At 33.2% G+C, this 24985-nt stretch overlaps 1 protein-coding gene across 1 annotated transcript in view; it reads left to right on the top strand.

Annotated features, from left to right (window-relative positions):
* Window positions 1-24985, top strand: part of LOC123709596 (dorsal-ventral patterning protein Sog) — a 77180-nt gene that overhangs the window by 23929 nt on the left and 28266 nt on the right. The window contains exons 2-3 of the mRNA XM_045661023.1: window positions 8343-8446; window positions 9393-9525. Of these exons, the coding sequence (XP_045516979.1) occupies window positions 8343-8446; window positions 9393-9525 (237 nt within the window). The remainder of the gene's footprint in view (window positions 1-8342; window positions 8447-9392; window positions 9526-24985) is intronic.

Here is a 24985-nt window from a genome sequence, read left to right as displayed (position 1 = left end):
AAACTCAGATGCTGTTTTGGGTAGATTTTTTTGGTATCTCTTTAGATGGGTAAATAGATGTAGGCTTCACTAGTAACCTTCATTTATCTTTATATAATAAAAATGATTGTGCATACAAATTATTTTGTCAGTTAAACTACTTCGTAACGTACACACAATTGTCGAATAAATATGACAGTATTAAAAATTTTATGGTCATTGGAAATAGGACCCTGATTAGGTGTTGATAATAAATCTGCGTCGCGGCGTCGGTGGTAACGTTTATCATCGTTTGCCAGAGGCATCGTTGCTCCGCCACATAAACTTTCCGTTTAATTGCAATACAAAACTTTTTCAATTATTTGCGTGCTAAACCAGCTCCTATATCGGTAAATAGATAAAATGTCACAAAACTATTAATGAAAGTTCTCGGTGAAATCGCCGAGGAAAAATCTTATGTCTCATTAACATAGTAGTCATGCTAGTTTCGTAATTGGCGGTTGTGCCCACCCCGGCGAGGTGCTGCCTCCCTGCGCTGCGAATATATTGCAATCATAATATCGCGAGACATCAACGAGCCCGAACACAATTAAAATTTGCATGAACCTGATTGATAACATTGTTATAAGTGTGTGGCCGATTTCGATCAGGCGCGCATTTAATTGAGCGATGCCTTTTTGAGACGGTACCGCCTCCGTTGCTCAGTTGTCAATTACCAATATACCCAGAGATCCTAGGTTATTTTGTTGGTAATTTTTTAAATCATTAAAATGATCAACAGTATTTGGCTAACACGAGTACTACATATAAGAATAATATTTAACGGACGTCAACGACCATTTATTACATCACTTAGAAAGCTCGAAGAGCTTTGAGAGGTTTTCAGCAATGGTGGTCTGTGAATTTTTCTTGTCAAATGTCATTTGTAGTCTACATCTTACTTGTCAACAAAAAAACAGTGGCGTGTATCAATCAAACAGGCAAGTAGGTGATCAGCCTCCTGTGCCTGACACACGCCGTCAACTTTTTGGGCCGGTACCCTCACGCTGTTTATCTTCACCGTTCCAGCGAATGTTAAATAGTCCGTACATAGATAGTCCATTGGTTCACAGCCGGGGATCGAACCTACGATCACAGGGATAAGAGTCGCACGCTGAAGCTACTAGCCAACAATGCTATTACTTTAATGACAATTTACAAAAATATCGAATACAATTCTGTGTAGTTTTTCTAGTGACGTGGTACGGCAGAGGACGCGCGAAAAATTGCTCGGAGACATGCACAATCTAATTTCGTGTCTAGACTGTGATTAATATTATTCGCAAAAATATATTTTTTGTTTTTATGAGGTGCAACTGTGATACGTTCATCCTACAAATATTTAGAATCATTCTTAATAAATTATATGCGGTATTTTTGTTTGAGTATCTTGGCTACCATCCATTATTTTTGCTACCGAATATTATATTATCAAGATAAATTAATCGATTTGATGATGAAATAAGTATGAAAGTATTTTTAAGTGAATTTAGAAGCGCACCGATACAACGATTTTAACCTAACTCCGCATACGGATTGATCCTCGTTGGTAAAATGGAAGGCAAAATAACACTTGGGCGTTCACCAACTATATGGACCGATCTAGTGAAAGACTCATAGTTCTCAAAACTATTCAGTGTTATAAGAGAAACACTGGACAGGAACCGTTGTTTCCAGATGTTTCCTGGCTGACCACTACGCTCTGACATGAGCTACCGACGAGAGTGAGAGAGAGAAGTGAATATTAAAAAAAACATGTGTGTGTATGTACACGCATTTGAAGTTATATTTCTTTGGCTTAACAAGATAAAAATCTGTAAAAAAAATATTTCGCCTTAATGTACGTTTATAGGAAAACCGACACTAATAGAAAAAAGGTATTTAATACATTGAAAGTTTTATTATAACGCATTATCTAGTTAAATAAACTTTATTTAAATATAACAAAAAATATCTCTACATAATTAAAGAAATGGACATTTTTATTTTAAAATGTTGACTCAACATCAGGGTGTCGGTTTTTTGTGACGGCGTGCGCGCGCTTCGTTAAAATTTACTCTCATCATTTTTCCCTAACGCGCCAAAAGATATATAACAAAAATACGGAACGATTGTATTAATTAAAACCAAGACTGTAAAAAGATATTTAATACCACAGACCATATAGAATTTAGCTATATACATACATATTTTTATGTGAAGTGGCAGGAAGGCGCGCAATCGATGCCGTCAACCTTGCATGGCATATTCTGCTCGGTTGACCAACCGAAGTATGCTAGTATAATTATTTACTAAAATACGTTTTCAATTAAGCCCTATTGCTGTTAACGGAAAAAAAGGAAGAAAATTCCTGAGAGTGGTCGGCCTTGACTTATAAAAGGTGTATCTTGTTGATACGTTTTATAGTTAATTCCCTTCGAGTGACAGTTTTTATAACTTAACAATTACTTAAACTTACATGTACTATAAAGACCTGGGCCGCGTCTATTTGTATGGACTACACTGTTTATGAACGGTTTTCATCCAAACATTGTGTAGTTTCCAGTAATGTTATGTTCATTACGTTTATATAAATTTAATTAAATATTATCGTTATAAAAAAATCGCAAATAATCTTGCCAGTATTCACACGTTAAATGTAAAGATTGATTAAAGTTCAGACACAGTTATATATCAATTCGTTAAATTTTACTGTATATAATTTACAACTGCATATTTTGGATTATTATAAAAATATTTTAATTGGCTCGATAAAATATTAATCAATTAAAATATCATAAAATTTGTATAATTAATTAGTTATTTGAAGGTTTTTAACAGTCAGGTGGCGAGATATGATGTAAAGCTAGGTGTATCGAATGTCATCAACAGGTGTTGATATCGGCTAATAAGAATTATAGTGCGCAATTAATGGTCGGTGGCTATAGATCAACTGCGCCACCCATTGAGAAGGAAGCGAACTAGACTCTGTAGGGAAAATTTAGCATTGTTTGTATGCCGTGGCGTGGTACATGTGTTCTATATACATACAGTGATTTAAAAAAAAAATGTAAAACCCTTGTTAACGATGACCTTGTCAGCCTTGCCGTAGCCCACCTAGATGTATGGCGTTACTGTATGCAATTGCATGTAAATTTATTTATAAAAAATAATGATTTTAATATGAAATAGTTTTTAAATGAGCACACGATCCACGGACACATAAAATCCCATAATGCTAACAATAACATACATACACTCACAGAAAAAATATTATACTAAAAACCCAGAATATGAAGGAGATCAATAACAATACGACATATTACAAAGAATAGAACACAGAGAAATTAATTAAATCTTTTTAATTACACGTTTTAATGTTAATCAAACCTTTTTGAAGATTATATACTTGATAGATCTTCTTCTGGCTTACAAAGTTTATATAATTTTCTGCTCTGGAACACTTTTTATGTACTACACTGTTGTCTCAAGTAGTGAGGCGGTGCATAATGGCAATTCTAAGTACATTGGGAAAGTTAATTAAACGATTTGTAAAACTCATACATATTCCTGTTATGCAAAGCAAGAGGGAGTGAGTGTGAGAACTGTTTGCGTTGAGACAGTCACGAAACATTTGTATTTTCTTTGATACCATTGAGATTCATAAAAAAAGCGGGCTGTGTACATATTATTTTATAGTGACGGGGTCACAAGACAGTTTTAGTCTTTTTTTGGCTTTTTCGTGAGTCGCTGCATTCAAATAGTTGATACGATGGGCCAGATTAAGCAAAGACTAGTTAGAGAGTGCCACAATGCTGATAGAGGGATTTAGAGAGGCCTTTGCCAAAAAAGTACACTTTGGCACACTGATATCCATGAATAAAAGAGATTATAGAAACTATTTAAATGTAAAGTATCTAAAATAAACGGCTTTTAATATTATTAAAATTTTAGATGCCCTCCACATAGGGTATCCGGGATACAGTGTCCAGACTGATTACTAATTATGAGCCCCTTAGTTCGCATTAATTCTGGAGTCGGTTCTAATTCCATGAGTTACATACTGTAACACTGACTACCCATTCGTTAACAGCCACTAACTACACCAGTAGAGTCATGATTTATTAACGTAATCAGAACGATTGATGAGGACTGTATGAAATCCAATATATAGAGACTGCAGCTCCGTGCGTACTCCGTGCATCCTGGGCGATAGTCAATTGTTCCTGGGCAAACGTAAAGCTAATTCTCAGCAATTTATTTTATGCTCTGAAATAAATTTACTCTAAGGCGAAGCCTCCTCCAACCCTTTTAAACAGGGATTTACTGATGCGACCTGAACACGCTTCAGTGCGCACTACTGGCCTCACATGTAACTAATACTTATCGTGATCTATGACATGACAATGCACTGTGAGGTTATGCTACGTTTCATGATTACTGGTTCTATTGTCAAATTGGTATTCCACCTTTGTTATTGAACTATTATTTAGCGATGATCCTTAACTTAGTAATCGGTTAATTCGCGGTCAATTTGCCGTGTAATATCAAACAAATACTATACGATATTGTTAATTTCATGACGAAGCCTTTTATGCCGTAAATAAGCCTATAACAGCAAATGTCGTCCATGATAATAAAAAGCGCAAATTTCGGTGAGCTGGTAAACCGATTTTGCTGATAGTACCTACGAGCTACTTGTTCCGAACGGCAGTCCACAACAAAGTATAATTTTTTGCAATATCCTCAAAGCGGGTTCGAAAGTTATTTAAATGACACACTTGGATTTTTGTTTTTGTACTAAATTGAATACATTATTACTTAAAAACATACTGTATTATTCAAGCGAGATTTCGGTGATTTTGTGAAAATTTATCGATATTGGACAATTTAAAATTAAATAAGTGCATTTATCTGGTACGGACTTCCATAAAGAGAGCCCGAAAGAAGTATAGGACGTGTTTCGGCAATACCTCATCTGCCTGGCGAGCCGTTTCTGGCGACCGGCCAACGTTTCCGAGAACACGGCAGAAGGTTACAGTATGTCTCGCTGTTTATGCCTAAATCACATATAATATTTTTAAGGTTTCAAAAGAGCGTTGATCTTTTAAATTTCTATACTATTATTCGTAGTAATCGAGTGAAATTTGGATCAATTGAGTAACCGGACGTGTTAATGTTTTATTGTGGAACGAGATGTGATTGTCGCATCCTTATCTAGGCGCCGTAGCACCCTCCATCCTTATTATAATATGCAATATCAATAATTGGAATCCGCTTTGTATTTTAAAATACCTTTTGTAGAAAGGTCTTAGTCTACATTAACAATATAATATGGTCTTAGGTATGTGAGTACTATATAGTAATTAATTCTCTTATTTACTTCTTTTAAGTCTTTAATAGTCGAAGAAAGTCGAAGAAGACGTAGAAACTTTGAGTTTAACTAACAATTAAATGCCTAATAACTTATGTAACCTACTTACTTTTGTTTTTTTATTTGTGTATTTATGTATATTATGGTAACGAAGTTATAATACATACGGTCATCGGCATACGGAAATAGGTTTTGTTTATTTTTTATAGAACAGCAAATGGACTTAATTGATATCGTTGCCCATGCTCACACTGCTCGAGTGCATGGCGTTTTGCAATTTAAAGGTTCGAGGTCCGCAAGTGTAGTTTTGGGTATTTCTATGGGGGTACTACATGCCTATTTATAAGGTCACCTGACAGAGGAACTCATATCTTCGAAAACAATTCTGTGTGGTAATTGAAAAGGTATCCTTATGGTGCAGCAAAAATTATCCTAAAACATTATACGACAGTCTAACTGTATAATGACACATTTCGCCGTAAAGGGATTTAATTAAGAATTCTCACGCAACAAATCTCAGTTGTTATCATTGCACTCGGGGAGCGAAGTTTATTAAATAGGGGCGAGATAACAGTGACGCCTATTTATAGAGACCAGTCACCTTATCGACCTAACATCTGATAGCGATCTCACGTTGAATCAAAGCCTTTGAATACAGCCTACATTCACAGTATGAATATATTAATTCTTAAATTCAAATTTATTTAAGTCCACAGTTCATTTTATTAAGTTCATAATACACTTATGTATGTTACGTAGAGCAAACTTAACTTAAAATATATTAAAGGGCCTTATAGGCTAGCGGTCTTATTAAGTGGCTGCTAGGTGAGGGGTAGGGTAGAGGGTTCGAGTGCAAGTTTTTTTATTTTTACATTTATGCTCGGCATTTGGGAGGGTTTTGTGGCACCGAGCGAGTGCTTAAAGCGTACATGGAAAGCACGGTTTAATTTCTAAGGCAAACAGGGTAATTCAACATTCATTTAGCTCGGGCTCGGCTAGGCTCTTTAAGTGTAGACCCAGCCCCACAGTCCCGTGTCAAACTCAACAACCATGGCAAGGCCCTGCGTTAACGAATATTCACCTAATTAAATATATATAAAAAGAAATGCACATTCAGTGTCCATGGCAGGCGGTATCACTGAACTGATGTTATGGGTGGTGGGAGGCTAATTAGCTATTAGAGATTAGCTAATGATTAGCCTCCCAACCATTTGCCCCTGTACTATAAAAATCATAGATACGTAATAGATACGCGTCGTAGATATAGAAAATATTGAGTAACGACATATTAAAAACTGTTAAGGAATTAGTCGTGCATTAAATACATTTTAAATAATATAGGTATCCACGAAAGTCGCGAACATATAACTCTTATGAAACTATAGGAAATGCAATTAATTACTGCAATTGTTAAAGGTTACTTGTCGAAAGCCTTTGAATATAATGTTAAAACTAAAATACTAGCTGTAATTTATATGACTTAAAACGGTATCCGCGATCAAACATAGATTTGCTTAAACCTTAAGGTATACAACATTTCTACATTTCAACACTCGCTTTATTTTTAGATGTCCACTGGTGAGTGCAGTATGTAAATGTAACTAGTATTCTCACTATAGGCCATGTCTCAGATGCTATACTGTCAGTAATAAGCGTGGATGTGCATCGACATACATTATTGCACTTGGAAGAGGAACTGTATTTGTATAGCTAAATTGAGTAAACTAAGAAACCTAACTCAACTGTTACCTTTTGAGAGCATCAGCTCTTCAACATTTACATTACCTTCGTTTCATAGCGATTATCATTAAATTATTTCGCATATATTCTATTGCTGTACCTGGTTAATATATAATTCAAGCACCCCGATGAGCCAGGAACCGTTCAAAGTGTGACGATGTTCTTTCATCGTAGAAGCAAGCGTTTATTGCGATTCAGATTTCTCGTAAATAACTTATACCTTATATGTAAGGTGTTAATAAGATAGCGGTTATAATAAAAACTTACTTTATGCAGTTTAAAGGTAAATTATTATAAAAGAAACAATTTATTTAAATTCTAGGCTAATCAATCCTATAACGGTACGGAAACCATGTCTATTTTTCGTTACAGTTAATAAAATTACGGAGTTACAAAACTAGTACTAATTTCCATTCATGCAGATTAAATATAATCTTAATGAAATAAACAAGCTCAGTTTATGCGTTTAATCAAATTTTATAATTACAAATTCGCATAAAATCGTGACGACGGTAACTTGTTATGTTATATTTAATTAATAATAAAATTCCAACTGTTAAAATAACTGTCAGCATTCGTGATACATTTATCATTGTTATAAAGTTATAGTTACGTACGTTAAAGGCAGTTACTCAAGTCATGATCGCGTTTCGCTGCATTTAATAAATCTATGCCAAACAATTAATTTTGTTTAAATAAATCAGAAATAACGTCTGTCGCTTTTCATATATTTTCATTAAGTAAATAATTATAAATATATTTTATAACTAATCGGTATATGTAACTTAACGTTTATGAGCCATCAATTTTGTTTTTAACAATTTTGGAACCTTTCTGTACTAAAACTTATCTGTTATTATGAATGAAAAAGAAATATTATACCCCTAGAATATTCGTTAAAATTAATTAAGCTACATCTAGACGAAAAAAAAGGAATAGACAAAAAGCAAAAGATACGCAAACTATTTAATGGATCTGTATCCTTGGTTATTTCGTATGACAATTGACATTTCCATTGGCAGCTTGGCGCCATTTCTTGTGTTTATTGTGGAATGTTGGTATTGGCGGGAATACCTTTAGTATTATTTTGTTTTATTTGGTTACTCTATTTATGTGATCAAGTGAAAAAAGCAAGACATTACTAATAATTAAATGATTGTGTTAAGAGCTGTATACGTTCTACGTATTGGTTGACTTTTTAATTAATTACTTACCAATATTATTGTTTCAGAATGTCAATTCGGAAAGCAAGCCAAAGAGCTGGGGTCCACGTGGTTTGCAGATTTGGGCCCTCCGTTTGGTGTCATGTACTGCATCAAATGTGAGTGTATACCGGTACGTATTAATACAACAGAAATTATAAACTGCATGATATTTAGGTTTATATTAAAACACCCTTTTAGCTTTACGTGAAAATGTATACTAGGGCCAGTGTCGTTTTTCATACTCATATAGGCAGATTTACACATTTTTTTATAATTGCGGCACGCTGGCTGACCTCACACTTCTGTTCTTATATCCATTCCAGAGTTATAACCATTATTTTATTGTCATATAACCGTGTGCATTGTAATAATTTCGCTTCATTAAGTTTAAAGAAACCCACTCAAGACGTGAACGACATTTCTTAAATTGTTCAAAACAAAATAATTGTGGTTATGAAGTAAGGTACGCTGGTAAGTGGCGTAATGATGGGCAACTCTCAAGGGCGGCATTTTTCTATGCAAGTTCATAAAGCACTTAGCATTTTTTTTTAATAAAACTTGAACTAAAATAATCTTGCATTCATACTCTTTAGGCATAATTCTGCATTATAAGACTAACCCGGACGGGTCTCGGTATAAACTTAAAATCTCTTAACGGTTTTCATTTAATTTATTTTTAACGGTTTTCTTAAATAAATAGTGTAAGGTTTATACGTAAATTGAGAATTAAGAGGTCGCAAAGTCAAGAAATACACACGTACGACGCTGCGGCCGCAAGCTCGTTACTTCAGCTGTTTAAGAATCTCGAAATGTAGGAGAACCTTTTGGGTCCATGTTCTCTTTCTCCCTCTTAGATTTTCATCCGTCTCACTAGATTTGGATATCTGTTTAAAAAAAACAAAGTCTAAATATATTGTTTTCAAACTGGTTAAGCGGCTGAAATTCTGTTTAATATATGTTAACCATAAATATAAACGGTTTTTATTCTAAATTGATATATGCATTTAATCCAGTTAAAACTATTTGATATGTGGCATAAATAATGCAATATAGAAATAGAATATATTATTTTTCAGGTACAAAAGAAGCGGAGAGTGGTCGCTAAAGTACACTGCCGGAATATTAAGAACGAATGTCCTGAACCATCTTGCGACAGTCCGGAACTCCTTCCCGGACGTTGCTGCAAGTCTTGTCCGGGGGATACTAACTGTGAGTAGTAGAAATAAGAATTCATCCTCTCAATAGGCAGACTCAGCAAGATTACTTCCAAGTTTTTGTGCATTGTGTGCAATATTAACGCCATTACGATAAATGAGAATTCCAAGCAATGAGGAAACAATTTCGCTACAAGTGTTTTAAGGGACAAAAAAAATTATAAAAAGATCACAACCTTTTTTAAATTATCTCTTCATTCAGTTTATGGCTATCGGTTTATTAACCTAAAATAAATCAAAGACAAAAGAAGAAAACTATAAGTTCGTGTCTCATCTCATAATTAACATGATGAGGAATACATCAAAATTTAAATTAATAAAAATGAAGGATTTCTTATTGATGTTAAAAGAAAACTCCATTTAAATTATATTTTTTTTTATAAATTCATCACAATCGGTTCAGCGTTATTTGTGAAGGCTAAACAATATATAATCAGATTACGAATGATTTGTTAAAGCGGTCTGTTTCATGACACGTTGAATGCCAATACAATTCCATTTCTTAGATTGAAGATGTCATTTTTAAGCTTTTGAATTATACCGACTGATGTCATGCTTTTACCGATTTTATAGTTCTATGTCCTATGACCCTGCGCAATATTTTATCGCAATATAAAGTTTTTGGATATCCGTTATTTTTCTCCGTTATTCGATGTTTATCGCGGTAACAACGATTGTCTCAGCGGGTCGAATCGAAACGAACTTATTTTAATGAATACTAACCCATTTACATTGTATTTTTATTTTTTTGCAACCTCGGTATTACTCTTTGAGCACGGATTAGCTGAAGTGTTCACTTAGTTTTCATATTAATTGATAAATAATTACGCGCTGTAATTAATAGCCTTTATTTGCCAATAATGAAAGCTCAGTTCCAATTTAATAGCACGCTTTATGCATCAAAACGGGGAAACGCTGTGGGCAAGATTATTAGTTTCGCTGCGGTTTTTATTATTGTTAATCAATAGTTAATATTAAAATATATTTAATTTTCGTATATTCGAATAATGTTTTAGTAATCTGATAATAGTGGTAATATGGTGGCAACAGGTTAGTGACTCATGGGCCATCTGGACATGTGGAAATGACATATAAGTTTATATATTTTTTGTATACGCGATCGCTATTAATATTCCGTTTTCGGATGACTGGCTTGTGTAATCCGATCTTCGACATATACTTGAATATATAGTTTTGGTAAATCATAGTTAAATAGTTATATTCATCAGAAATTTTGAATTCATTAATTTAATGACTTATATGTAAAATTAATTAACAGTTTACGTTTATCAAAATAAAATTGTGTCGTATTTTAAATTTTATTAAAATAAACTAAACGTTTCATAAGAGCCTGCAAAGGCCTATTTGAAATAAAAACTTTTGATATTTTTTTTTGACTCGTAAAAATTCATTATTCTTGAGTACATTTGGAATTATCACGCACGTTATGATTTACCGAGGTTTTATTGAATGGTGTGTTCAAAACAAAAGCCAAAAATGTAGCAAATACAATGCAATTAGTCATTGATATTGGTTATGTAAAATACTTGACAAGTTAGTGGACTTATAAACATCTTATAAGGTAATTGTTGAGAAAGCAAACTCGCGAAGTGACAGGAACCAGCGATGACAAATGAGTGTGAACAGGCGCGACCGCTCCCACGACTGATTCTCATGATTACCACATGGACATCATTCTGGATAATAATAATCTAATGTAATTGTGTATGGAAGACACGGAATAAATTACCGGGCACCAAGATGGTCATAGATAGTAATTTTTTTTGAAAATATGGCTAAAATCATCAAAACAAATAAAGTTTGATACATAATTGAGATATTTTTTTTTTATGATTTGGTTTTCTTCATATGTACTCATACAGTGTTTAACTTACGTTGCTTTTAATTTTAAAATACACTAATCCCGGTGTAACTCTGGGCAGGGTCACTTATATCTACGACAACTCTATACATTTTATAACTAGGGCTTATCGTTAAAAGCTCCTTTATAAAGCTCTCAACGCCAGAACGAGGTGACTTATGATTTCTAACATAATTACACAATCATTAATGACGAAGGTACGACGACGACAACGCCGTCCCGTCTGCTTGTATAGGATATATCGAGAGCATTACAATGACATTACTCAGATGCACCGGGCTGCAGAAATGGCACGCGCTGGTACCCCCCCTCCTCCCGCTTTTGCTGCAAATATAGATGCTGCTGCTGGTTATTCTGGGCGCGTACGTCGACCCGCCGCGACGCCGTCTGCGCGCCTTTTAGCGATACATTTTTTGCAAATATCAACGATGTCAATGTACGCTTTCAAAAATTCACAAGAATCTCGTGTGCATTGTAAACAAAAAACGCGTCCTAATTCAGGCAAGCAGTTATGTTTGACACGATGCTTTGCGTACTGAATTGGATATCAAACACGTTCATATACGTCTTTTGTTAAAATAGCTTTTACACATTAAGAAAAACACATTTTGAACGGATTAAAGCTATGTATTATGTGCTTTTCAGCGTGCGTGGTCACCGTGACCACGAACGCTGAAAAGCACGCGAAACGTCGGATTTTTTTTTATGTTGAATTATGTAAATAATTTTAAGTTTTTATAATAATACATCCGTTCAAAAAGTGTTTCTCTTAAACACGTTCATACAACCTAGAGTTGATGTTTTTATATATTAAAGTTCATAACATTTAAATATATAAGGCAATGTATTGACTGTTAAAGCTATATACGATCTGTTTTAAGTAGCATGGGCAAACTTCTTGTTTTCCGTCGAGGGCCATCTTCCTAGAACCGATGATTCTTGTTTAACACGTCTCTATACGTAGATTAGTTCGGCATCTCTGTAAGCTCTTATATGTACCGTGTATTATGGCAGGAGATTATTAATAACTGCTTATAATATAATATTATCGTTGAATGAATGGCTTTAATAAGAATATTTTTAATGGTACATATGAAGTGTAGAACTTAATGGTGGATTTTTAAAGTATCTAAAAAGATAAGCACTGATAATTCTAACAAAAACTTAGGTTGGTAATTTCCAGGCCAGAGCTTTTTTAGGTTTACGTTTGAAAATCCTTCTGTCTGGAATCCAGTCCAGTGTCTGAAAACAAAATATTTTTTTATAGAATAGGGGCAAACGGGCAGGAAGGTCACCTGACGTTAAGTGAAACGGCTGCCCATCGACAATCTCAATGCCAGTGGGCTCGCCACTTGCGTTGCCGGAAATATCGATATTTTAATTCACGTCATTTTTTTCTACTATTAAAAGTTTCTAACATACACTTCGAAACGAAAGCTATCGAAAAAGAACCAAAAACATGGAATATGTATATCCTGTAAGTTCTTTTAACCCCGATAAAGATCTTAAAGCAAAAATCGTGTTATGTTTAATCTGATTCGGTCACAAAACGCCCAATAAAACCACTACTAAAAAGTCTATAAATCGTAATACATTGCGGTTTCTCTTTGAAATACAATTACTGCTTATCACGCTTATAATAAATCCGTGAAATGCTCTGTAATATTTAATTTTAATTGAATCTTAGCCATGAACCAGGTGTCTTAGCAATAAAGTATTTAATCGACTTTATGTCTTGTACGATAAATTATCTTCGCGATTGTTTTCAAATGCTTTATTAGAATCACGTGATTCAATATCTTCGGGTGGATGTTATATATCATCATTGGTTCCATTTTTTTTATAATTGCTAAGAAAAAAGAGTGCGGTATATAATTAGCGTATTATATTTATCAAATTAATGTTAATTGCGCAAAATGTATAAAGCTTTTATTCATTTGAAAGATTTAAGAGATTTTAAAAGGCGCTTTTCGACCACCTTAAATTTTATTAGCGCTTGTAAGTGGTTATTGACATATACACATTGATTTTTGATTAAATATTCCTATGAAAGATTTGTTTTCACATAACTCCACTGCGAAGCTGGCGGGTTAATGATAGACAATCTTTTAGTAGGTTAAATACATATTCTCTTAAGGAAACACTTAAGAAAGTTGACCCCTAATCCCTATACCTTAGGTAACGAATTAAAATTGTAGCTCGCAGCTTCTTTTGTATGTAATTTGTACTAAGCGCAATTTAAAACCGCTTACGCTCCAAGCAGTAACCAGAAATGAGGGGTGAGCTCGTGAGTCGTTGATGGTTCATCGCACATGGTATTCAGTCGATTACTGGTGTGTCTAATTTAGTGTGCCGTATGTGCCTCTAAGGAATTCGTTTGTTGCACGCCATTGTCACTGTTTTATTTTCTAGTGTCTCTGACTTTGCATTCCAGTTTGAGCTCTGTTATATCAAAATGAGTGTTAGCTTTTACTTTATTTGTCAGCAACTTGCATGTAAATAAGGCGGATACAGCTAGTTGAGGGTAACAAATGTAAAGGGTTGTTTGCTAAGATACTATTTATTATATCGAAGTTAATTAGCGACATCTAGCGGATATAATTAAACACTAAAATGAGGAATGGGATGGCGTATCCGTTATTATTTTAATCGTATATAATAAAGCAAGTCGACTCTATTGCGGTTAGTGGGCGAGCATACTGAGTAATAGGAACATCGTTTGTGGTAGGAATTCTTCGAGATTTGCCACCCAGCGATAAAAGCTTGCTAATACACTGTTATTTTTTATGTATAACATATAGATTTTATTGAATATTGCATACGCTTTAAAATATGAATTGAACTGGAATTAAAAACTATATGCTAATCGGAATATTTGCGTTCTTTGTTTACTGCCACGTTATGTTTACAATCGCGATAGTTATGTTTATCAAGCATCGTAAGATCGCTCCAAAATGCTCTTTAATAAATTAAAATTTATTATTACAAAATAATAATATTCACGCACAATACTTCCATAGTTAAACCACAGTATGCCTCGCTAGAAAAAAAAAAACACTTAGTTAAAATTACAACTATTTTCTCGATATAAGATTAACCTCGACTCAGTCAACTTAGCAACTAATTCGTCATCGTAATTGCAAAATAAACAATAATTGTACGTAAGAATTCCCCAAGGTTGTGTATTGTGATAGGAGCGAGTGAAATTTACTCAAATGTTATCACTTATCAGTTATTATGTCGTTTTGATTTAGCCTCTTAGTATTAACCAAGCATCTCTTACGACAACTACTTATCGTAAGCAAAACATCCTACGGCCTACTATCATAAAGGTATACACAAAAGTTTTATTCTAATTAAAGACCTCTAGGTTTTTTGACCTCACATAAAGTTTTCATATTTTGTATTGTTCTATATTTTGTAAGATAATATAGCGCTAATATTTCTTATTTTCGACGGAATCAAGTTATACAAGAATAAACGTATTGTATAGAAAAAGTGTATAACTAAGCTACTGTATTAGTCCTTGTGATGACTTAATCCTTCTCAACTTATATACAGACAATCATTACATCCTATAAATATGTTTGTCGAAACGTAATTGCGTAAATAGAGAACTTACGCGATATGCAAACAAAGGCGGCGTCGCGACGGAGCTGGCGCCATGTTTTCAACGGCTATTTTCACATCAGATACGATACTTTTCTATTTTCTTAGCTGACATATCATATTCTAAGTCCCTTAGAAAGTATTTACAGCGAGAGTGCGTGCGTGTGCATTAAATGTGCAGAAAATTCTATATAATATTTTGTGCGTCGCCTTATGAATTGAATCCAGAGGTATATAAATTCGCAACGGGACATGTGGTGGACAATTGCGTATCTCGTTAATTATTGTTTCTACATAGGCAAGCCTTTTGTGCCGGACTTATGTGTGTGTACGCGTATTGTGTGTATATTGTGCGTCATCACGACCTCACGGCTGAGAATCGCCTTAACCACTACACTAACACCTCTGATACGTTTTCAGCATAAAACTAAACTATAAACTTTAGAGCATAGCAACTTTTAAATTTACTTATATAATCAATCTTGATTTATTAGATACTCAAACAGCTCTTCTGAACATAATACTTTTGTTTATTAATGGTTTTTCAATACTAAAAACATACTACTTTTAAGGCAGGTGAGTGCTTGAACAGACATAAATGATAAAGCAAATAGCAAAAGGACATTTAAATAATATTTGTATTTTCATTTATCAACCCTTAATTACACATCAAACGAAGGCGTAGGCGTTCGAATGTTCAATAATGTTTCTATTATGAACCAATCCAAGTCATAATGTACAAAGTTGATTGTAACTATTTTGACTGTTATTATGTGCATGCGCTTCGTAATAGGCCGAACATATTAGCCACCTCATCTATTGCCATTTTACGCGGCAATTATTTTAACATTCCTTAATATGATCGGTACTTTAAGATTATTTGTTAATAAATTTTAGGTGTAAAAGTTTTTAGATATATCGTTATATATCAACGTTATTTATGTTGCTTTATAGAATTTATTCAATTTAAAAGTACATATTTATGAAAACTGTAAGGATTTACTTGTATTGCCATTAACTGTACTATGAGAGTGTTTTGAAGAGTTGTTTGGGTTAATCCCATCATCATCTTGATTGACTGGCATCTTCTTTTGCGAACTAGCGAACTGTGTAATCACATCCCAGTGGGGGTCTTCCCTGGGAGATACGACCTCAAATTGTTTAAAGAAATACAACACTCCTGCCTCAAAGGCCGCCAACGCATTTGCTAAAAATGTGTCCACGGGCTGCGATGACTGCCCTTTTTGCCGTGTTCTCGTTTCCCGCTTTGTACTTTAAAAAAGGTTAATGTACTTGACACCCGGTGCTACTGGGTTCGATTCTAAACAATAGTTCGTAGGTGTAGGTAGGTTGGTTTAGTTTCAATAAACTGGACATATCTGTACCCCACTGGGATAAATAATAAATCAACGGTGCTACAACCTTTTTAGGTCTGGGTCTCAGGTTCTGTATCTGTTTCATGATCATCACCTACTTGCCTATTAGATTTCTGTGCCTGACCCACGCCACTGGGCCAACACTGCTCAAGACCCAACCGTATCCCGGTTGGGACTTGAAAACACGTATAAATACATTTCTATAGTATTCTATATAAAATTGCGTCAAAAAATTCAATTTTCATAAAAGTTATGACAAAGATTAGAAGATACTTATAAATTTTATTAAATATTTAGATTTCAGGAGGACGCAGTCTGACATAATACGATACGTCTAGTATACATAGGTTAGGTTGCCATTTATTAATGTCGACGAACCATTATCGTTATCTTTTGTGTACTATAATAGGTATTAAATTTGATACAGCGTTATTATCTAGTTCTTAATATAACTGTTCTATTCAATCACAACTATTGACATCAATTATACTTTACGATCGGGTCACTAGATATCTAATGATTTAGAATTAAAATGGCATACGCGCTATTATGAAGCGTAGGCGAATGGAGACATCCTGTTACTACATTGATTAGATACATACCTTAATTCTTTCGCTTCGTCAAATTGCGCTGTGATGGACAGCAGTCACACTGACTTGGATTAAAATGGTTCTAGTAGACTGATTTATTTTTTACGAATAATATACATACTTTTCTATTTATGTAGATACGTTATACGTTAAATATATTGTTTACAAAGCTTGTCGCGTTCACCAGAGTTAATAATAATAAAATTTAATAAATTTCGTATATAAAAATACATCGTAATACTGTAGCAATTTAAACGCAAAATATCTTTGGAAAGGCAAAGTATAGGAAATAATTTAATAACAGTTTTACAAGAACATATAATTAAAAACAAAAATGTAACTCAATTTCATTGAGACAAGATTTCACTTAAACCGTAAGACCCAATAAGGAGTTATGTACTAACCTAACTTAATAAAAGCTATACCGAAATCATGTATGTACAAAAATCCATCATAAATTTACAACCCTAACTATATATTACACGACAATTTTAACGAGATATATAACCGGACACGTTATTTAGTTCCTATAATTATCGACCTATTATGGAAAGTAATCTTTGCAATTAAAATATATCTGACAGTAGCTAGGAGCGGAGGCCCATAAGGCGAGTCTGCATAAAAGGTCACAGGCGAGACAGAGGCTATTTGGAAAGTGGTCTGGCGCCGATCTAAGCAAATTTGGTGAGAATATAGCCACCGGTACAGATAACCCATATCTGATAATCAGAATTCCTTTCTATTGTAACTGAGGCCGTTTAGTATTGTTCGTTTCTGTCATTGAAGCTTTCTAAATGCTTTTGGTACTGACCTTTCCCGGTAGATATGTACTTTTTAAATGCAACGATGGCGTACAAGTTTTGATCAGAAAATGTCGAAATGTTTATAATTCTGTATACTGTTTAAAACGTTATTAACATCCTTAACATTTTGATGTATTAAAAATTTATGATAACGTTAATGTTGCTTGGAAAAGTGTTTTACCAATTATTAACAGCAGTTATAAACCTAGTTCATTCTAAAACGAATGAAAGCTGTACTAATATTGTCAAGAAAGGTGTTTTTTTATTAACAGTTACACGAGAATCATTGAGTATATAGTTACATAAGACTACTAAGATAAAATGTAATTAATTGGTATGTATTGATCGATAATATGACGTCTTTCTGTCACCACGAGGTTATCGTTTCTGTTATGCTCATGCTTACGAGATTGGGGCTGTGTATTTTAAAAAGGTTTTATCTATTTTAAAAAATTATCCACTTCAAATAGGCCGTATTTATTCAAATAATTGCCAGGTAAAATATTTGTTAAAAATGATTTCAAATTTAAATCCAGTTTCGGATTAGATTAATCAAACGGGGAAGCAATATATATATATATCTATATATCACTTTTATTTTCACAATTTTGAATGGAAATATGTATCAGTAGATTTAAAATATTCATCTTAAAGGAAAACTCCGATAAAGAATATTTAGTACACAATATTTAGTAAATGTTTGTATAATCCAACTATTTATACGCTTTGGATTATATATTTTAGAATGATTGTAATTTAACGTATCTTAACCAATCTAAAGGATTAGATTAATCACATGCCAAGGTGAACTAATATTTATACTAAGGAAAATCGTAAAACTCACTTGGTAATATTCGTGCGTCCGCGCAATCGACGCCAGCGCCATTCTATTGTTCATAGAAACCTGGCGCCGGCACTTCGGTATGTACATAGCATAGAAGGAAGTCGCCCGCCTGTTTATCCGGTAAAAAGCATTGTAAAATCAAGTCAAGTCGGGAAAATACATGAAAAATATCTACGCTATTTTGGAAATCCTGTAAAGCCTCAATTTGGCATAGGACACGAACAGCCATCTGTTTCGTTAATGACGTCAAGAAGTTGAACACTTTTTTCGCCTCGAATCGGAGTCATGGGCTCATGTGTGCGTTAAAAGTTAGCCCAGAAAGTGTTTTTTTTATATTTTCAATATGAAATCGTTAATCGTCGATCGTCGATCGTAAGGAAACTCCTTAAAATAATATATAAATAAACCAACACGGTGAGTAACTATGCATTAGATAAACTTTAGCATTAGGTTTACTACCTTAAAAGTTTAACAATTAGACGATTTGGCATATTATGTCGTGTATATGCTTTCACGGGAAAAGTGATATGAGATTCCATTGTTTTTCTCTTAAGAGCGGAAATGCATTGCTAGAATCAATAAACAGTTCTTAAGTGGTGTGCTACATTGGGAAACAATTGAAGACAATTATCAAAAGACTCAACTTCAATATATAATGTGTATATGCCACATATACTCACTGTTTGTAGATGGGAAGTATTGAATATCGGCCAAACATCAAATCATTTAGTTAACTATTAGTAACCTGCTGCCTATGCTGGCTTCATACGGCTTATTTATATTTATATTATATATATGTATAATGTTATAATATTCAGGGATACTTTAACAATCTAATGGAGATAGAATTTTTAAATCGGTCTAGAGATTTTAGTTTTAATCGTATACATAAATGTAACGAAAATACAAATATTTTCTTTATAAATTGTAGTATTTAGTTTGTTTATTATATTATTAAGTTTGTTTTTGTTTTTCTTCTACGCTTAAACCTGACGCTCAATTGTCACTAAAGTTTATGTGTAATTAGATATTGTACTCTCAGCGGCCTTACGCAAGCGTATGCTATGGAAAAATATTATTCTTGACAATACATAAAAAAACATAATATGCGAAAGTTTAAACTGGAACTTTAAAATTTGATGATATGATAAAAATTGTATAGCGTCAAGTAATAAATAATCTTTCATTTCGTAGATGGTTTCAATTCAATATTTCAATCAAATTATGTTATTATACGAAAACCAAAGAAATATATATTCAAAAGTATACACGTAATCAATTAAAAGAGTTATTAATACATCTAAGATACTCAATTGTCATTCAGTATTTAATATTTTCTACGCGGACGGTGAACATCGATATATCAAAACCATTTTAATGTGTCAACGCATTGTAGTGTAGAAACATTCGTCCTTGCGTAGAATATAATCTTAAGTGTAGTATTAATTATTATTAGAAACACTTATCCAATCGCGTGGTTTCGATGACATGGATGTTTATTGGATACGTGAGCACGAGGTGCCGAGAGGAATTTATAAACACACAATGTTTAGATGAAAAATTTATTACGTCTCGAGTACCGCAAACATCATTATTAAGTATTCACAGTGCATTACTACCAGTATTTATTATACGGTTTGGGAATCGGATATCATATTGAGTAATCTGATATATAAAGTAGCTTAGCAAGTATCTCGTGCTTCCTGCGTCCACTTTCATTGTTCACTCTGCAGGGTTTCCTCGCCATCAAATTGTGAATATAGTGTAGATACCTCGGGGATGTATATATGAATTAAAATATTTGTAGGCAACGCTTCTTCGTAAAACCTAAGCCCAATTGAGGAGTGTCTACCCAAAAAGTTATATCTACATGTTAAATAAAATTTCAGGAAACATTAGAATTGTGAATAAAAGAACCAAGCTATAAATGTAATCGTTTTTTTTTCTCTATGTTTGAAGGAGGGAGTAAGTTACCCGTAGTACAATTTTTTACAAGTTACAGCGTTTTGGTCAGTCATATTGTCTTTAAGTCACATTTTATATAATAAAGAAAGCGTTTTGGACAATTTTATTTAGTCGGGATTGTACTTTTTAATGTACTGACCCAGAATCAAGAAAAAAAAATCATATTTCTATTTTTGTAGATACACTCCTTTTGCGTGAACACTCCTCAATTGAACTCGGTCTACTGGAGATTCTATCTTGCTGTGAAGTTCTATTTACGTTGTTATGAAAAAAGCCAGTTTAGATAAAAGGGTACAATTCGTCTTTTTTTTTTTTAATAAAATAGGGGGCAAACGGGCAGGAGGCTCACCTGATGTTAAGTGATACCGCCGCCCATGGACACTCTCAATGCCAGAGGGCTCGCGAGTGCGTTGCCGGCCTTTTAAGAATTTGTACGCTCTTTTCTTGAAGGACCCTAAGTCGAATTGGTTCGGAAATACTTCAGTGGGCAGCTGGTTGCACATAGCGGTGGTGCGCGGCAAAAATTGCCTTGAAAAACGCTCAGTCGTGGAACGGTAGATTAACTTAATGGTCAAATTTGGCTAGCTATTTTTTTTTCGAAACTTAACAAATTAAAGGTTGCCCTCCTAATTAAGTTTTACAAATGTTCTAGTACAAATAAAGTAAAGATGTAGTAACAATTAGTATTGCAAACAGTTAAAAACTAATTAAATTATATATTTTTATGGAATTCACTTTTAAGTTTGTTATGGAAGAGCTGGGAACCCTGACACAGGTATTTCTTTACTTTAAAGGGTTCTTAAATCTTACACATTATAATAACAATTGAAGTTTTGACATATGTATTTTTTTGTTTATCTATAAGTGTACACTCTAATAAAAAACTATTTTATCGGCAACAATGTATCGGAACGGCCGTACCATATAAGTGAACAGAAATTCACAATCAATAACACAACTATGGATTCTTATTTTTTATGTGAATGACCTTACTAATAGAAGTAGTAGACCGTGACAAATATAAGTCAGCTCAAACATTAATTGAAGCAATCAAAAAGTCTAGTCTCCTAAATAGGATTGTCGAACTGATAATTGTTAAGTATCATTGTAATTCATAAATAAGGACTAAAATTTAAATAAAAAAAAACACTTGTCTATTATATTTTTTAAAGAGTCTTTTTATATTATCATTTAATAATTTTCTCTTCTTATCTTTATGAATAAAGGGTTAATGTTGATATTGTAATATTTAATTATTGCAGTTCCTAGACCTATTATTTGTAACAAACCGTGTAATGTATTATAATTGAATTTTCGTAATAGTAATAAAATCTAAATTGAAACGATAAATCCCGTATAAGACCCAGTTAATCAATAGAATCGATGCTGGCTTGACCTAAGCCCTTTGTAACCAATTCACGCGACATATATAGTTATAGCACTGTCATGTATTTTATCTAAATAACGCTACGTTTAAGGATAACTCGAAATTTGCATTTAATAAGAATTTTATGCAGAACATGTCAATCTGGTTACTTAATTATGTCAAGTACATAGACGTAAATAATGTAATTAATATTATAAAGAGTACATTTATTTTTGAATTAAAATAAATTATTATATGCTTTGAATATATATATATAATTTTTGTTTGACGTAATATTGAGGGAAAATAAGTATTTATATGTAAAATAAAAAAGTTATCGGTGACTCTATCTACAGCCTTTTAAGGTCTGGGGTTCAGATTTATGTATCTGTTTCATGATCGTCGATCTAAGAGGCAAGTAGCTGATCAGCCTACACCCACCCTCGACTTTTTGGGTCTAAGGTTTCCTCGCGATGATTTCTTTCATCTTTCGAGCGAATGTGAAATTCGCAAATATAAAGCATTGGTGTCCAAAGTCCATTGGTGCACAGCCGGGGATCGAACCTACGACCTCAGGGACGAGAGTCGCACGCTGAAGCCACTAGGCCAACTTCTTCAATTCTTTATATGTAGAGAAAAAATACTATAAATTCGGAACGTTCAACATTCGTTTATCGTTGTAATTAAGTATTACTTGTGTGCATGTTGATTTTTAGAAAAATACTTCACTAATTAAAACAGTAGATGTATAACGTAAGCATAAGGAAAATGCTAATAATAATATCATCACTGTATTAAAAAAATCATATGTTTAGATTTAGGCCAAAATATGTCTGCTTTTTAATTTATTATCAAGTAGGTAAATATGAGTTTACGAGAGAGTTAATGAGAGTATGAATTAAGGATTGGCTTGGTATAAGTACTGTGTATACTGCATTCAATTAATCGAAGAACTTAAAGCTTGGCGTCTGCTGTATAAGGAAAATGCACTTCGCTAAAAATAGATAGAAAAATTACAAAGATCATATATTTTAAACATTAACAGCTCTGTACTACTTTTTAAGCGATAAATAATTTGTTTAAATTGCATGAATAACAGCGGTTTTTTGATATTTTATTTATAAAAAAAGGATTCGCAGCCATGAAAAAAACAAACCATGATAAACCTACATACATATTTGTTTTAATTTTCAGCTAAAATATATAATACCTACCCTCAGGTATCATTATGATACCAGAGACAGCACGTTCTATTTTTTGGACTGCAGTATCTTCAGAACAAAATTACTCCTAATAGAGGCTTTCATAGTGTCTTAAGAATATATACACATTCGTGTAACAACGTAGTGTGGATAATTCTAGTAATGTAGTTGTAAGCCTATTAAATGACCTCTAGTTCAGGGACGATCTTCGACCTTTGATATCTTACAATTCATGGTCAGACTGGCGCCGGGATCAGGCGCCACATGGCTCCACAAAGACCAGCATTCACGAATTGGAGCTTGCTATCTGTTCACAGCGATTAATATTTTGTTCATGCTAAGATCAAGGTCGCAAATGCGTGACTATTAACACGTTTAACCGTGTGTCAACTTTTACATGGCACATATGTATTGAACTGTGGTCATATGATATTTTATATACATCTATACTTTATGTATCCATATATTTACATATGATATACGTTGTACTATTAAGTTTTTAACTAATGCTTAAAGAACTTTATTCTCATCCCATTATACCTACCTATGTTTCAATTTTATCTTTGAAAGCCCAATAAAAGTAATTAAGTAACCTAGCACAATATGAGGCATGTGTTGCATATTTTTTAATATCTATTCTTTGTACTGATATATTAAAATATACCATTAGTACGTATTATAATTGTAATAAACATTGGTTTTAATGGCTTTACTACGATTATTATATATTATTATGCTTAGGAAGATAACACGGTGAAAATTAAATAAGTTAAACATTGTTTTGCAAGATAAAACCGTGATTAATATACGCAATTAGTTGAATGGATGACTTATGTGAAATAAAAGAAAAAGGAAGTTCTAGTAAAAGTGGTTTAATTATAGAACGGTATGTTTCATTTGTCTATACAATATTAAAAGAGAGGCTGAAATGACAAGGACACAAAATGGAATGCTTAGTTGGTTAGGCCAAGTAGAACGGATGAATAAAACGGTAATAAGTAGGATGTACAAGGCAAGGATGGTGAAATCGGGTTCGGTAGGCCTCGTCGTACATACCTGGACCAAATCCAGGAGGTGCTAGAGACTACAAATTCTAAGCATGCATAGTGATGAAAGTAGATGAAGCGAAAGTGGTACCTTTCGGGAAAAAGGAGTAACATTCTAAATAAATATATAATATTATAAAGAATATATATATAAGATATGTATTTTGGTGTGTTAGTATGGAATTAACTCCACCTAGACTGATTTTGGAAATCCTCTCACCAATAGAAAGCCACATTATTAGAATATATATACAGAACATCATACTACACATTATAATCAATAGAAACGGAGCTCCATAAACAATGTTGAAAAAACGGGGAAAAATATTGTCTTTTGAAAGATTTTATCTTCCCTATGTTAGCTGAAACGCGCTATCTCGTGATGGATCTTAGAAACTACGTGTGAATTGTTCAATTGTTTTTGAGCTGGTTTTTTTTGGAAGGATTATCACAGTATGACAATTATAGCTGCAGGACTTACCTAGTTTAATATATGATAAATATTGAACATATTATTGTATTTGTTGGTAAATACTATCGTATTTTAGTTTAAAATATATTTGTCGAAAATATAGAGTTTAGAATGATGGAGAATAAATATTTCACTGGAGATGAAAGAAACAAAATGTAAATATTTACAGTTTCATCTCATTCAAAGTGGTCTATTTATTTATATAATAGAATGTATCAAAAGATAATAATAAGACAAGATTTGTTATGTTTCTTTGCAAATTATTTTAATAATTCAGTCCAGTGCAAGGTAGAGGCTAGT

The sequence above is a fragment of the Pieris brassicae genome, chromosome 5, assembly GCF_905147105.1.
Source record: "Pieris brassicae chromosome 5, ilPieBrab1.1, whole genome shotgun sequence".
NCBI lineage: Eukaryota > Metazoa > Arthropoda > Insecta > Lepidoptera > Pieridae > Pieris > Pieris brassicae.
The sequence above is the reverse complement of the archived record's forward strand: the minus strand, read 5'-3'. Positions and strand labels throughout refer to the sequence as shown.